Below are 14,460 nucleotides of genomic sequence, written 5' to 3'. Positions count from 1 at the left end.
AAATTATAAATGTTTAATAAATGTTAAAGTCTTTCCTACTTTGTTATAGGATATTTTCCTTTCACCATAAATAAATAAATAAATAAAGGTTAAATTGTATATGTGGTTTCTTAATTTAATTTCAGTTAATGTTTTAGTTATTTATCTTTTTTTTTCGATTTAGTCCTTTATTCTTTATTTGATGTTGTTAGAGATGAAAATATGAGTTTATTTAAAGATTTAAGTTATAAATTTGATGAAATTTGCATTATATTGAGGATGATAATTAATTTTATGTGTTTTGTTTGAAATCTTTTATGAATTTTTGCAAAAAAAAGTATAACATTGTTGATATTTTAAAACATAAAAGATCAAAATGTCACTTAAAATTAAAATAAATAATCAAATCGTAAAATATAATAATAAAAAACTAAAACGTTAACTGAAATTAAGGTAATAGATTATAAATAAATTTAACCACAAATATATTAATAGGTATAAAGAGAGTAATATCTTCCATTAGAAACTTGGTTCTGAATCCTGACAAATCAAATATGGGTCTCAGTCTCACTCAGCTCAATAACTTGAAGTCCCTAAAGAGCCCATTTACTCAAAGTGTGCATTATTTGAACAAAAAAAAAAGCAGCAACCTAGAGAGTGCCATACTCTAGACTCTAGCACTGACCAAATCTGTATTAGTCTGGTCCATAGACATGGAATATTTATTATATGTGGGCTAGGTCTGATAGCACTGACATGCTATAGGCCTCTTAACTAGTCAAGAAATTAAGTACTTCAATTTTTCAAACTTACAGTTTGCTTCGCACCCCACATTCCAATCATAAATACACTAATGTTTCAATTGACCATACAATATATCAATGTTTAAAATTTATTTTAAATTATCACTATGACCGATGACATTATTCAAAGGTAGAAAGCATACGTTTCTCTACTTCTTTACTTTATGAGAACAATTTAATTGGTGTGTGTGAAAGTCTTTATTGTTTTTCTTTATATTTATTTAATAATATTAATATTAAATAAATTATTGTCTCAATTAATTACAAAGATGATGATTGCTATAAATCTTCGTCATTATTAACATTTGATCAATTGATTCATTTATTTTAAAATATATATAATTATGATATTTTTATATATTTTTATATTAAAAAAATTATAATATAATATATTTTAAATAATTTAACACACAATCTCATAATATAATTATTTATATATTATTAATTAAGTTACAATATAAATAATTTTTAAACTAAGACTAAATTTTTTACATAATTATATCATTATTTTATTTGTATTAATCATTTCACATATTATATTATATAATATCATTTAAAATATATCGTACAACTAAATTTTTTAGGTTAAAAAATTAATATAATAAACTAATACTATCATAATTTACAATAGAGAATGAACATTTTAAATTAATTAAGAAAAATCAAACTATAATTAAGCATTTTAAACATCAATCCACACATGATCATGGACCACCAGGTCCACGGTAGAATATGTCCCATTAATTAGCCTTATAAATTAATGCTGCTCAAAGTATAGTTGAATGGTCTTAAATGATGCAAAAAGAACAATAAGCTAATTTCCTTAAATTTCTAATTAGTTAGAGCATTATGATACAAAACAAAACCCTATTACTACTATGTGCTTTTTAATCTTATCTCATTAGTTAATGTTGATATATACAAAAGCCTAGTTAATAAGATGAGACTCTTATGTGCAATCCATTTGGTGCCACAACTCTAGGAAATTTCATTAGTTTATCTCCTCCTACTTCCTTCCATCTGCAATGTAACATTAAATATCATATGTCAGAAACTCTCGTGCAATTAATTAATTTAATACTATATTCGATTTTCAAAACAGACAAACTGTCACATTTTGTTGTTAAAGGATTAAAAATTCTTGCACAGAATGTGCAGTATCAATCAATACTTAATCAACAGAATATAATACTTATATTCAATATAGTACATAAATTGAAACAAAATCAAACTTCAACAGTATCATATTAACAGTCATTTAACATTATATGCATTTTTTTAGTAAACTTTTAAATGTATTAATTTTTAATTATAAAAATATTTTATTTATTAAAAAATATTTTTTAGTAAAATCTGTTGAAATAGAATAAATAAAAGTATTATAATATTAAAAAAAATTAGTAAATAAAAAATTCACATGCAATTATAAAATTTTATATTCAAAGATAACAATTAATATGATATAGAATAAATAAACAAATAATTTCTCTAACCTGTATCTAGTTACAAAGTAATGCAAAAAAGTGGAAATTTCTGCTATTCCCAACTCTTTTCCAGGACATTGTCTAGTACCTCCTCCAAAAATCAAAAAGTGACTTTGTGACTCTAGACTATTACCCTGCATTTTGAAGTTGCTTGTTAATTATGATATTATTTCAAGATTTTTGCATAATAAATCATTTAAATAAGAAGAGGTTGTTATTACTAACCAGCCATCTCCATGGATTAAATGTTAGTGGATCATGATAAAGAAATGGGTCATAATTTATCTCTCTAGTATATACATATATCCTCCACCCTTTAGGAACCATGTAGCCTGAAAATATCATTTACAAAAAAAACTTCAATAAGCCCTCTTGATTGCACCAAGTAAATACAATGTTAAGAAAGATAAAAAAAATTAATCACATTTAATCCCAATAAAAATTATAAGTAAAAAAAATTATTTAATTACATATATTAAGAAAGATTATTAATCACATTTAATTAATTTAATTCTAATAAAAATTAAATTTGTTGGCATTTAAATGAATGGTATTTTAGACATACAATCATTAAATAGAAAATAAGCATAAGTTAAAATAAGTTAATTTTGTTTATATTAGTAGAACCAACTATAATTTTCCTATAGAAAATGCTAAAAAGATGACCATAGTCCTATTAAAATAATGTAAGTAATATTGGAAAAGATGCAACTTTTATGGTAAACTTTTTACACAATGGAAAGGGTTTGTTGAGTTATTGAAAGGGTGGTCAATACCATGTGAACAATAAAACCTTATCCTAGGGATGAATTTCTTTTTCTAGTTACTGTTTAAGAAGCTTTATTGATGTTGGAAAAGTGGCTGAAATAAAGCCTAAAAAGTTAGTAAACATTTTTTCTTTTCTTGAGCCCATAAACATCATAAATACAACATAAGTGCTAGAGAAATGAAATAGGCCACTCACAAAAAACCCACCATTTAGTTCCATGTCATGTGTTGTTTTTCTCAGAACTCCATTTACTATTGTAGCTAATCTTGATGTCTCAAAAATCACCTGCAAAACACATAGCTTAAGATTAATTTTCCACACACTTCAATGCAAAAACAAAATTTAGAAGACTGATTATGTTTATGTGAACTTATAAAGCTTGTTAGCGCATGCGGTGACTCTATTTCAATTGTTTGATGAAGATCCGACAATTTAAATTTTAAAATTGAAATTTTTATTGTTAAGAAAATCAAAATATTTTTTAAAATATATTTTGATACATCTTTGATAGAACAATCTAGATGTGTAACTGCATTCAGTTACAATGCATCGAATCAAAATCATCTCTAACCATGTGAGACATTCTAATTATAGTTTCTAATATATTAAAATTATAAAATTTAGAATACATATCTAAAGATGGAAATAACAAAGAAATGTACATTCCATAACTAAATGATTAACAAAAAGAAGTATTGGTATTTAGTCATTTCATTTGAATGAAATATATTAACAAAAATGTATTTAAAAGTTATGTATCATACTCTATTTCTTTCTTGAAGAAATATATTTTTGTAATTTTGATATATTCTAAACTACTGTAACATCGTGTTACAAGTTTAAGGACCAAATCGACAGCGAAAAGTTATTAATAATAGTAAACTTGTTACTTACCGCACGAGTAAACCTCATTGACTTGAGATCATTACAATCAATAGGATCATCTGGCTTTTTCCTTTCTCTTATCGCAAAATGCTCTTTCTGCAAGTTTCAATATCATATGTTACCATAGTCTTAAAATAATGAAAAACTCAATAAAAAAAACAATAATCCAAAACTTTTGCACATACTCTAATTTCATCAAGAACTTTAGGATGATCATGGAGATACTTAACAGCCATCATTGATGTAGTTGAAACAGTTTCATAACCAGAATACATAATTGTAATTATTAGATCAATAAGTTCTTCATCACTTAGTTTGCATTTTTTATTATCATTTCCTCCCATCAAGCAACCAAGCATGTCTTCATAGCTATCTTTTGATTTTCTCCTTTCCTCTAGTAATTGACTTAGAATGCTTATAATATTTTTCCTTGCCTACAAGAATCAATCAACTTTATATTATTATCTAATTAAACAAAATTAGTAGCATCATCAACAAATTAAATGTATCAAGCACCTTTATTTGTACAAAACACATGATCTAAATTTTAAAAAAATGTATTTTAGTTTGAGCTTAAAAAACACCAAAATCACCGCGGATTAGAAGTTACAAAAGATCTATTAAGTTGATTTTTACATGACACTTTAAGTCGATTTTTCAAGCAACTTAAATTGTCATGCCTTAGAATATCATTTTTTTGAATTGGACCAACTTAAAGGTCTATTTCAACACTTTTTTTTTGTGCTATAATTATATCTATACCTGTAATCCACGGCGATAATTTGTGCCCGGAAGATTAATAGGGAGGGAGAGAGTTCCTAAAACAAGCTTAAAGAACTCTGTCATGAAAGGCTGAGATATTGAGCTTGATTCCATACCAGCAATTTGCTTCAAGGATGAAAGAAATGCCATCTGCTTAAAAAAAACCATTTTACAATTAGCACTTATAGTAGAAAATTTTCTGATAAATTTTCATCTTTGATACTAACATAACATACTAATGACCTATGTAGCACTGATACCTCTAATCGAAGGTATGTCTAGTGTCAATGTCGTGTCTTGTGTCCGACACATATGGTTATAGTCAATTAATTCATATTTTTCAAATTATTACCAATATATTTTGTCAGTATCAGAGTAGTATCAGAGTCGTGTCTGGTGCATATGTCTGTGTTAATGCTTTGTATATAAAAAATGAAAATAGAAAGTTACAAACCTCTTTAGTTTTATCTTGAATGTTGATGAGTTTGTGATCCCAATCACATAAGTGAAATCTCATGAACTCGTCAATTTTAGGCAAAAGTTGATTTCTGATCAAGGTGGGGCTAATGATTGAAAGCAATGTCCCTCTCATGTACTTGTGAGTGGAGCCATGAACAGCTGCAATATTACATTTTCCTAAGATATCTAACATGGATTGAGGGTATCCAGGAACAAACCCTTTTGATTCATTCATCAATATGTATCTATTAAGTTCTGGATCCATTGATATAATTGTAGGACACCCCAATATGTGTGATTTGAAAAAACTGCCATACCTGTCAATAATAAAAATGTTACAATTATAACCAATAGGGTAATTGACTAAAAGTACATACATCAATGAACAGTATTTACCTCACATTTACTTTTACTAGTTTCACAAAATCATATTAACAAAATGTGTTTTCCAATAAGCATTCCTTTTTCATATCAATCACATTCTACAAAGACTGTAAATTTTTATATTTCGACTAATTCATTCTTGCAAAATCGACTTATAATTTTTTTTTCAACACTAGAGATGGATTGAATTGGTACCATTTTCATTTGGCAATTCTAGTTTGTCTATTTATGTCTGATTTTTCCAAACAATTTTTTTCTCCTTAAAATGTGAGATGTTAGGACTAATTATACAACTAAAACCAAAAGATTTTCAAAACTCAAAAAAATTAATTTAATGTAATAAATCACAGTGCCATGCAGGGGGGAGTTGATAAATAAAACAGTTTCTTTTAACAATGAAAGAAAATTAAAAAAAAAAAAAAAAATCACACAAGAACATAAGAAGACATATAAAACAAACATGCACAAAAGTGAAAAAACATTGATGATGTAAAAAATAAAAATAAAAATAAAACATGTGATGATGTTGTTATTTACCTTGACCTTTGATTTATAATAAAGTTAGGACCTTGTTTAAGAAACTCAGTTGTTTCTCCAAAAACAGGCCACCCCATTGTCCCTTGTGGCAAACCTTTTCTTCTGTATCTTACTTCATTCCATTTTAACAAAGCAGAGCAAAAACAGAACACAAAAGCAACACCAAGAATTATTATGAAGATTGCCATTGTTGCTTCAACTTGAAGATGATACTAATTCAGTTTCCTATACAATAAGACATTTATATATATATTTATAGGAAAAAATTTGAGCTACCATTTGCACATGATAGTGGACAAAAACTGCCACTCTATAAGGGTAGTAGCATCCCCCCTATTGTTTTCTTGGAGATTGAAAAAAATAAAAAATAAAAAAATAAGACCCAAAAATGGATTAAAGAGATTGGAAGAAAAAAAGGAGTTGGCTTTTGGGGAGGAATTGAGGGGAGGTGCAGAAAACAAGTAGAGAAAAGAAAAAGAAAAAGATTTTAGAATGTATTAATAATATAAAGAATTGGTAGAGAGGTATATAGGAAAAAGGAAATAGGAAAGTTTAAGAAATTAAGAAGGAAATGATATTGTTGATTGGTTTTTATAGAGAGGGAAGGGAGAGAAATGGGGTGAAGGGTTGGTTGTATGGATGGTGATAGATGATTGCTCAATGAAGTAGATACGGCAAGCTATTTACTGCTCCTGTTCTTTTTGTACAAGGTGTTGGGGTTATCTATGAAAACTATTGGACAATTTCATATTTAGTATTGTATCATTCACACTATCATATATTAAAATAACACTTTTTTCATCATTAACTATTTCGCTTCAAACAAATTCATTTTTAAACAAAACTTTTTTTTTTTTATCTTTTGTGTTAGATTAATTCATCTTTTATTTTTAAAAACACTCACAATGGACCAAACTACATATTTCATATATGTATATTGCCAAAAGTCTTACTTGATCAATGAAAAAATAAGTAAATTACATCACCAATTCATCATGATAATATCCAAATAATAGTTTAATAATGTGACTTTTTTTTTATATTTTCTTTTATCAAAATATCAAACTTCGAAAAAATAATACAGAAATGTCATATATTTTTAGATCCGGTTGTTGATCGCAATCTAGAGATGCAACGATGTGAAGCAAATTTTTTTTATCCTTAATAGAATGTCGCATCCCGAAAATATGACCATCTACTGCTATTATTTTTATATATACTTTTTATTTTCTTCTGAAATACTATACTACTTAACCTCTTGCAAATCCCAAAGTTACAATTTCTAATCAATCAAAATTAATATGAATATTTTTAGTTTTTATTTAAGATTATGAGTTTATAACCTCGTTATTTGTCAACAAGATATAATTGTGGTGTCAAGTTAGAACTTTTTTTTTTTTTTTGTTCAATAACTTGTGTACATATTTATAATATAAATAAGGCTAAATTACATTCGTGGTCCTTTAACTTAATTTCAGGTAAGGTTTTAGTCTTTTATCTTTTTTTTTTTTCGACTTGGTCCTTTATTTTAATTTTAAGTGACAATTTGATATTTTATGTTTTAAAATTTCAACAATGATATCCTTTTTTATACAAAAATTCAAAAAAAAATTCAATCAAAACTCATAAAATTAATTATATTCTTCAATATAATACAAATTTCATCAAATTCGTAATGTAAATCTTCAAATAAACTCATATTTTCATACTTTATTTGATATTTTTAGGAATAAAGGACTAAATCAGGAAAAAAAAAGATAAAGGACTAAAACGTTACCTGAAATTAAGTTAAATGACCACAGATGTAATTTAGCCTATAAATAACTAAGAGTGAAAGTTTGTTCCTCCATATAAATATCTTTTAAAGTTAAATGATTAATTTTACAAAAAAAATATATATTAAATAAATATATTTATTAAAATATTTTGACTTTTTGTATGTTTACTACAAGATTTATAAAAACTCTATAGATGTACATAAAATTAATATTTGACCACTTTCTAAATTATTGCATTAAAAATATTCACTAATTTTTATTTTTTTTATAATTTTATTTTTATTCTTATATTTGGATTTTATGCCACCTAAAATGAAGATAAAGGTTAATATAATAGATTAGTTTTGTACTTTGGCTTTGTTATACTTTTCCCCCAATAATTTAGGTTATGTGTAATTCTTTGGATGTTTATGTCACCTAAAATGAAAATAAAGGTCAATATAATAGATTAGTTTTGTACTTTGGCTTTGTTATACTTTTTCCCCAATAATTTAGGTTATGTGTAATTTTAACTCCCTAATTATTTTGGAAGATACATTAGTTTCTCAATTTTTTAATTGTTACAATTAAGTAGTCCCTTCGTTGCTTTTCATTTCTTTGGTAATCTCAGATTTTCACAATGTATTTAAAAAATTCACATATTGAATTAGTTTAAACATTATTTTATACAAAACTCACTAACTAAATCTAAAAATAATTCTCTTTAAAATCTAATCTCTTTAAAAATAATTAAGTTAAAAAAAACCGACATAATTAAGTTAAAAAATAATCTAAAAATAAATTCACATAATTAAGTTAAAAATAAATCTAAAAACAATTCTCTTTAAAATTTAATCTCACACACTACAAAATCTTTTAAATCTTATCTATTTTCATACATTTTAAACTTTTACAATTATTTAATAACTCAAATTCATCATCAAATAGGAATCCTAAGATGGTTTAGAAGACTTTAAATGGCAAGAAGATCATAATTCAACTTTCACCTTTAATAAAATTAACAATTAATTATTAAAATATACTATTTAAAAAAAATCATCAAACATCAAAATATTTCAATAATAATATGACTTTTAAGGGTTTGAAGTGAAATAAAATTGATGGCGTAGAACTATATTTGCTGAATTTTTAAGATACAATTATTTAATTAATCGAAAAAGAAACTTTGAGATCAAAATAATCAGGTTCGATTATAATTAAGTATTGTAATTTTTTGTAAAAGTTTAAAACAATTATAATACATTAAGTATTTGTGTTGATCTATTGGACATTAATTGATCTGTTTCCATTAATAAAATTTTATTTATAATATGATGATAAGTTCTAAGGGTGGACGGATATTTAATAAATGGGATATTGTGAATTGATATCTAAAATTGTTTACAATTTCAACTACATATATTATTTTATAAAAGTAAAAGTTTATAATCTTTTTTTAATTTTTAAATAACAATTTGAGTGATGTATGAGTCATAAAAATAAGAAAAAAATAAATATATACTTTTCAAAATTAAACTTATCTAATTAATGTTAATTAGATTAATGTCTCAACTGTAAGAATAGAAAATATTATAAATTTTTAATTTTTAAAAATATTATTGATCTTTGTTAAAATTTTAAACAATTTTTAAACATTAATATTATATTCATCGAATGAGTAACCATTTTTCATACGAAGCAAATATCAAAATAATATCCTTCTCCACTTTTAAAGATTAAAATATTAATTTACCATTTTATCATATAAGGATAGAAAAGGATATCCATAATATATCCTGAATCTACAGAGGAAAAGGTAAATAATTTTAAAGAAAAGGCACATGCATAGAACCTAAAATAAAATGTAGTAATAGCTAGCCCCAGTTCTTCACATGTCTGTCAACAAGATTTGGTCAAACGACAGTAGTTTCCTTCGGTTACCATGAGGATCCTATGTATGAAAATTCGGTTCCAATTTAAAATTCCAAGTGCAAAGTTTCAAAGTTTAGACCTCCCTTTGTTGCTATTTTTAAATTGTGACGAAACTTTAATTCCTAAGAGAAACATTAACTGTACTATTGACTTTTTAGACTGTTCAGCCTAGTGGCATTTCAGAATAGGTAAATCACAAACCAATTACAGCAAGAAAAGTCTCAATCATGTCCATGCAAGGCTAGGGGTTGATCAATGAAAGAGTCAAAAGATTAGAATTTAAACTAAGGTATAATGATGTTAACTTAATTATTAATAATTGTCTATAAAATAAATCGTGTCTATGCAAAAAGAAAAAAAAAATACCATATAGTAGTATTAAAATACACAATTTTTAAACCGTTCGATTTTAATCAACGGACGAGATTAGTTAAAGTTTATTTTGTAAATATAATTTAAACTATCTAATATCAAATTAATTTTCGTATTGTGTATAATTACGTCATATTATTACTTTAGTGAACTAGAGTTCGTATTAATATATGGATTTTTATTACTTCAACACTTACATAATTTTTTTGGATAATAAACTTGTAATAAGTTAGGTGGTAAATCAATGTCTTTTGCATCATCATAATTAATAAAACTTAGAGACATAAAAAAAAGACTAAGAGTAGAAAAACATGATTCAAGAATAACTCCATCAAAATTTGAGTGACCCTTATTAGCAAGAAGATCCGCACAATGATAATTGATGTTTTTTAGTTGGACAATTTTTGGAGAGTAGCAACCTCATGATAAAGAGGTTGGAAGACATCATGAGTTGATTGATTAGAAGACATCAATAGTCATTTTTGAATCTATTTCGAACATAATCTACAACTCTACACAAAGAAAAATAGAAACTTTTAAAAAAAGATAAATCTTATATGATTTGTTGCACCAAAGAGCATGGAATTGCAATAAGTTCGTTGATGAGAAAAGTCTTACGGAGTCTAGGGGTACAAGAGTAACAACGGGTCAATTGTTCTATGACTACAATATATTTTGATATCACATTTCCACCAAAAACTTTAAGGCATCAAGTATATGGGTCACCTCTCTTATATATCCAACATTTAATTTATTTATTGTCGATGTGGGGCTTAACCACTCACACTTAACTCAACAATCTCCTTCTCAAGTGTGAGTTTTCCACTTCTTATACTTGCATTGTCATTATTCTCAACGAGACATACCTCTTGACTACACCGTCAAGAAAACTTTTCATACAACGATCATATACCAAGATCCATTCTCGCTACCCACCAAGTTGAACCATGGATCTGATATCACTTGTTGGGAAGTCTAGGGGTACGAGAGCAACAACTGGACAAATATTCCAAGATCACAAGATGCTTTGACACATCTTCATTCAAAGCCTTAATGCATTAGATATATGGGTCACCTCTCTTATATATTCAACATTTATCTCAATTATAATTAATGTGAGACTTAATCACTCACACTTACCTTAACAAAAAGACCAACAAATTCTGATCTTTCTAAATAATTTTTAAGTGTTATATCAAATAGTAGCGATTATAGCCTTTTTCCTTACGACATATACAAAAATCTTAGTAGAATCCAATAATACAAGTCTAAATTGTAGACAAGTATTGTGTTCTTCTCAGTTAATGACAACATCCTATAAGTCATTGATTTTCTTGTAGTCTCTAAGAAAATGCATGGATGTCTCATGATACATTTGGCTCTTAGGGAACGCATTAGAATTAGACATTTTGTGGGAATGTCCAACATCATTAGTGAGAAGTTTTTCTTGGATGACATAATCGTAAAAGCCTTATTTGAACTAAGGTTGAAACAAGGAAAATCAACAACACCAAAACTATTCAGGAACAAACGCTGAATACTCCTCCAATTTCAAGTTTCATTCATTGCATAATGAGAAATGGGGAATTCAAGATCCCCTTGAAAAATGATAGCAACCAATCTATCTACAAGGAATAAACTTACCTTGGATCTTAGGGTCATTCCAAAATCTATTAATGATCACATCTTTAGTCACCCAACACATATGAATATCCATTTCATCCCAAACATTAGCATCAAAACACTAGAGGATGAAGGTTTATGCTTAAAGGTTGGGACATTGTGGATGCCACAAGAATACCTAACTTTCACGACTCTCATGTGGTATTTGTACCTATTGTGCCTAGGTCAACTCCAAATTGCACCATAAGTAGAAAGAGGATAGTCAGTTGGATCATGTGGGGATTTTAATAGCTTCAAAGGCTAATTTGATGGTGAAAGCTTCATTTGAACTAAGATTCCATTAAGGAAAAGCAATATCACTTAAAGAGGGAAATGTTATTACATAAATTTTATTAAATTTGATGGAAAATTCATGTTCCCCTCGAGGAATGACAACAACCAACATCATCCACAATAGACATGATTGTGTGTTCATCTCTAATCACCAAATAGATATGATCATCCATATCATCCCATGCATTAACCATTATCCTCCAAACACTAGTGGAGGTAGTGCCTAAAGGTTCGAACAATGTGGATGTTAGAAGAATTTGGCTTTCAAGATTCTCATCCAAAGTTTGTTGGAATAAGTGATCATTTGCCATAATAGCTTCATCATATAAGCTCCTAATGCCTAACTATTCTTCCTTCTTTGGAGAACAAAGTTGATCCTGAGATATAATGTGACGTCTTCTTTAACCAAATACTAAACACATATGTTAAACTAAATAGGCTTCGAATATCTAATGAGATACATTAAATATGGTATTAATTTTGTTAATTCTTTTCTACTAATTTTCTCTTTAAACGAGATAATTAATGTTACTCTTCCACCATAATATTTATTTCTAAAAAAGATCCAATAATTATGGATAACTCAGTTAAAATATAAATTGCACAGTTGATATTTTAGGTGGAGTTTTATAAAAAAGAAAACAAGAATTTAAAAGAGTCCTATATTTAACATAAGTATTTTTTTAAAATAATAATATATTAAAAGAGTCATGTATTTAACATAATTATCTAATAATATATTTTAACATAAGTTTTTCTTGTACGTTTTTTGTCACATAGCAATGTCAATTTGCACCTCTAAGGAAATATCACTTTGGAGATATCTCCACATAGAAGATCCCACGGCTAGAGTTTATTTTGATGGGTTTGGTTGAAATTGGAGAATATTGAAGAAGTCTCACATTGCTTAGAATTTTGTAGCAAAAGGGAGCTCAAGGTTATATATATGGCTCTAGTTTTTCAATGTTTGTATTTAATTCTTTTCTCTTCAACTCTTGTGATATAATGTTCTAAGAAGTAGTTTGAATATTTTCTTTGAGATTTTGGGTGTACTGGGAGCTCAAGATTATATGTGTTGTAACAGTTTTTACATAATGTTTCTATTTGGTTGCCATTAGACAACGATCATGATTTTTTCTCTGGATTTGGAGTTTCCATGTTATTTTATTTCTACAAGACTTTGACACCACTTATCCATCCAAAACCTTAAGACATTAGATATATGAGGTCACCACTCTTATATATCCCACATTTAGCTCATTCTTAGTCAATATGGGACTTAATCACTCACCCTTGAACCCAACAATCTATATCTCAAGTATGAGTCTCCCACCCTACTATTTGTATCGTCGTTGTTACCAATGAGACTTGTCTCTTGACTATATTGTTAGGAAGACTTTTGATACAAGGATTCAATACCAGGATTCACCTCCGCTCTCACACCAAGTCGAACCATGACTCTGATACCAATCGTGGGGGAGTTTGGGGAGCGTCGAAAGCAGCATATGCAAAACGTCAAGGATCCCTGAGACACTTTGACACCACATGTCCATCTAAAACCTTAAGACTTTAGGTATATGGATCACCACTCTTATATTTTTAACATTTAATTCATTCTTAATCAACGTGTGTCTTAAACACTCACATTTGAACTCAACATATTTTATATAAGAGACAAGAGAAAATCTTCATGTGTAGCTCCAAGACGAGATCATAATATTTGTCTCACAGAAACTCGATTCTTCATTTAGGAGAATACTAAAATACGTTTTACATGTATCGAAAACGTATAACATGTGAGTTTCTTATACCCTTATTTCATGTGTGTCTTTAATATCTTATACAGCTTTATTACAAAAATATAGTAAAAAATTATTTTGTTATAAATATTTAAAATCGTAAATTTCAAAATTTTTTAACAAAGTAAAGTAATTGAAGAAAGGTGAAAATTAATTATCTTTCAATCATATTATTTGTCAAATAAGGGTGATTAAATTCAACATTTATAGATAGAATTGTGTATCTTAAATATGTGATTAAATGTTCGATTATAAATCATTGTGTATAAAATGATTACATCTCTTGCAAGATGTCAATTATTACAGATACTCTGTATGGTTTTCAAAGTATAATTTTTTATTTGTTGTAATTAGAATCTTTGACCAGTTATATGCAACTCTAAGGTAATCTCGCAAGTCACAATTTAGACCTTCTGAGCCCACTATTGAATTAATAATTGAGTTGGCAGTTTGACATTGGTTTTTTTTCCAGCAAAGTTGAATATTTACTAATATTTTCCAAGAAGGAAGCTTAGCACAATATTACTCAATTATAAATACTAAGAAAATAAATAAATTTTTGAATTGTAATTACTAAGAAAT

General features: G+C 27.1%; 1 protein-coding gene across 2 annotated transcripts; it reads right to left on the bottom strand.

The window, feature by feature from the left end:
• Positions 1-1,430: 1,430 nt before the first annotated feature.
• On the bottom strand, positions 1,431-6,747 carry LOC101510551 (cytochrome P450 85A). Of its 2 annotated transcripts, XM_004491838.4 has the most exons (9): positions 6,063-6,740; positions 5,137-5,458; positions 4,683-4,832; positions 4,106-4,354; positions 3,930-4,016; positions 3,242-3,320; positions 2,492-2,598; positions 2,276-2,400; positions 1,431-1,802 (listed from the first exon to the last, which is right to left on the bottom strand). In XM_004491838.4, the coding sequence occupies exons 1-9, from the start codon at positions 6,248-6,250 to the stop codon at positions 1,715-1,717; spliced, it is 1,395 nt and encodes a 464-aa protein (XP_004491895.1). In that variant the 5' UTR covers positions 6,251-6,740; the 3' UTR covers positions 1,431-1,714. The 2 variants fall into 2 exon arrangements, 1 of the variants encoding a protein (XP_004491895.1); XR_012162189.1 differs by lacking the exon at positions 1,431-1,802 and having other exon boundaries at positions 3,231-3,320; positions 6,063-6,747.
• Between the last annotated feature and the right edge of the window lie 7,713 nt (positions 6,748-14,460).

The sequence above is a fragment of the Cicer arietinum genome, chromosome 3, assembly GCF_000331145.2.
Source record: "Cicer arietinum cultivar CDC Frontier isolate Library 1 chromosome 3, Cicar.CDCFrontier_v2.0, whole genome shotgun sequence".
In the NCBI taxonomy this organism is placed as follows: domain Eukaryota; kingdom Viridiplantae; phylum Streptophyta; class Magnoliopsida; order Fabales; family Fabaceae; genus Cicer; species Cicer arietinum.
The sequence above is the reverse complement of the archived record's forward strand: the minus strand, read 5'-3'. Positions and strand labels throughout refer to the sequence as shown.

Coding starts and splice junctions, on each gene's coding strand:
- LOC101510551 (XM_004491838.4), bottom strand. CDS start 6,250: ATGGCAATCTTCATAATAATTCTTGGTGTTGCTTTTGTGTTCTGTTTT. Junction 5,459..6,062: donor ATTATAAATCAAAGGTCAAG/GTAAATAACAAC, acceptor TATTATTGACAG/GTATGGCAGTTTTTTCAAAT. Junction 4,833..5,136: donor TTCAAGATAAAACTAAAGAG/GTTTGTAACTTT, acceptor TTTTTTAAGCAG/ATGGCATTTCTTTCATCCTT.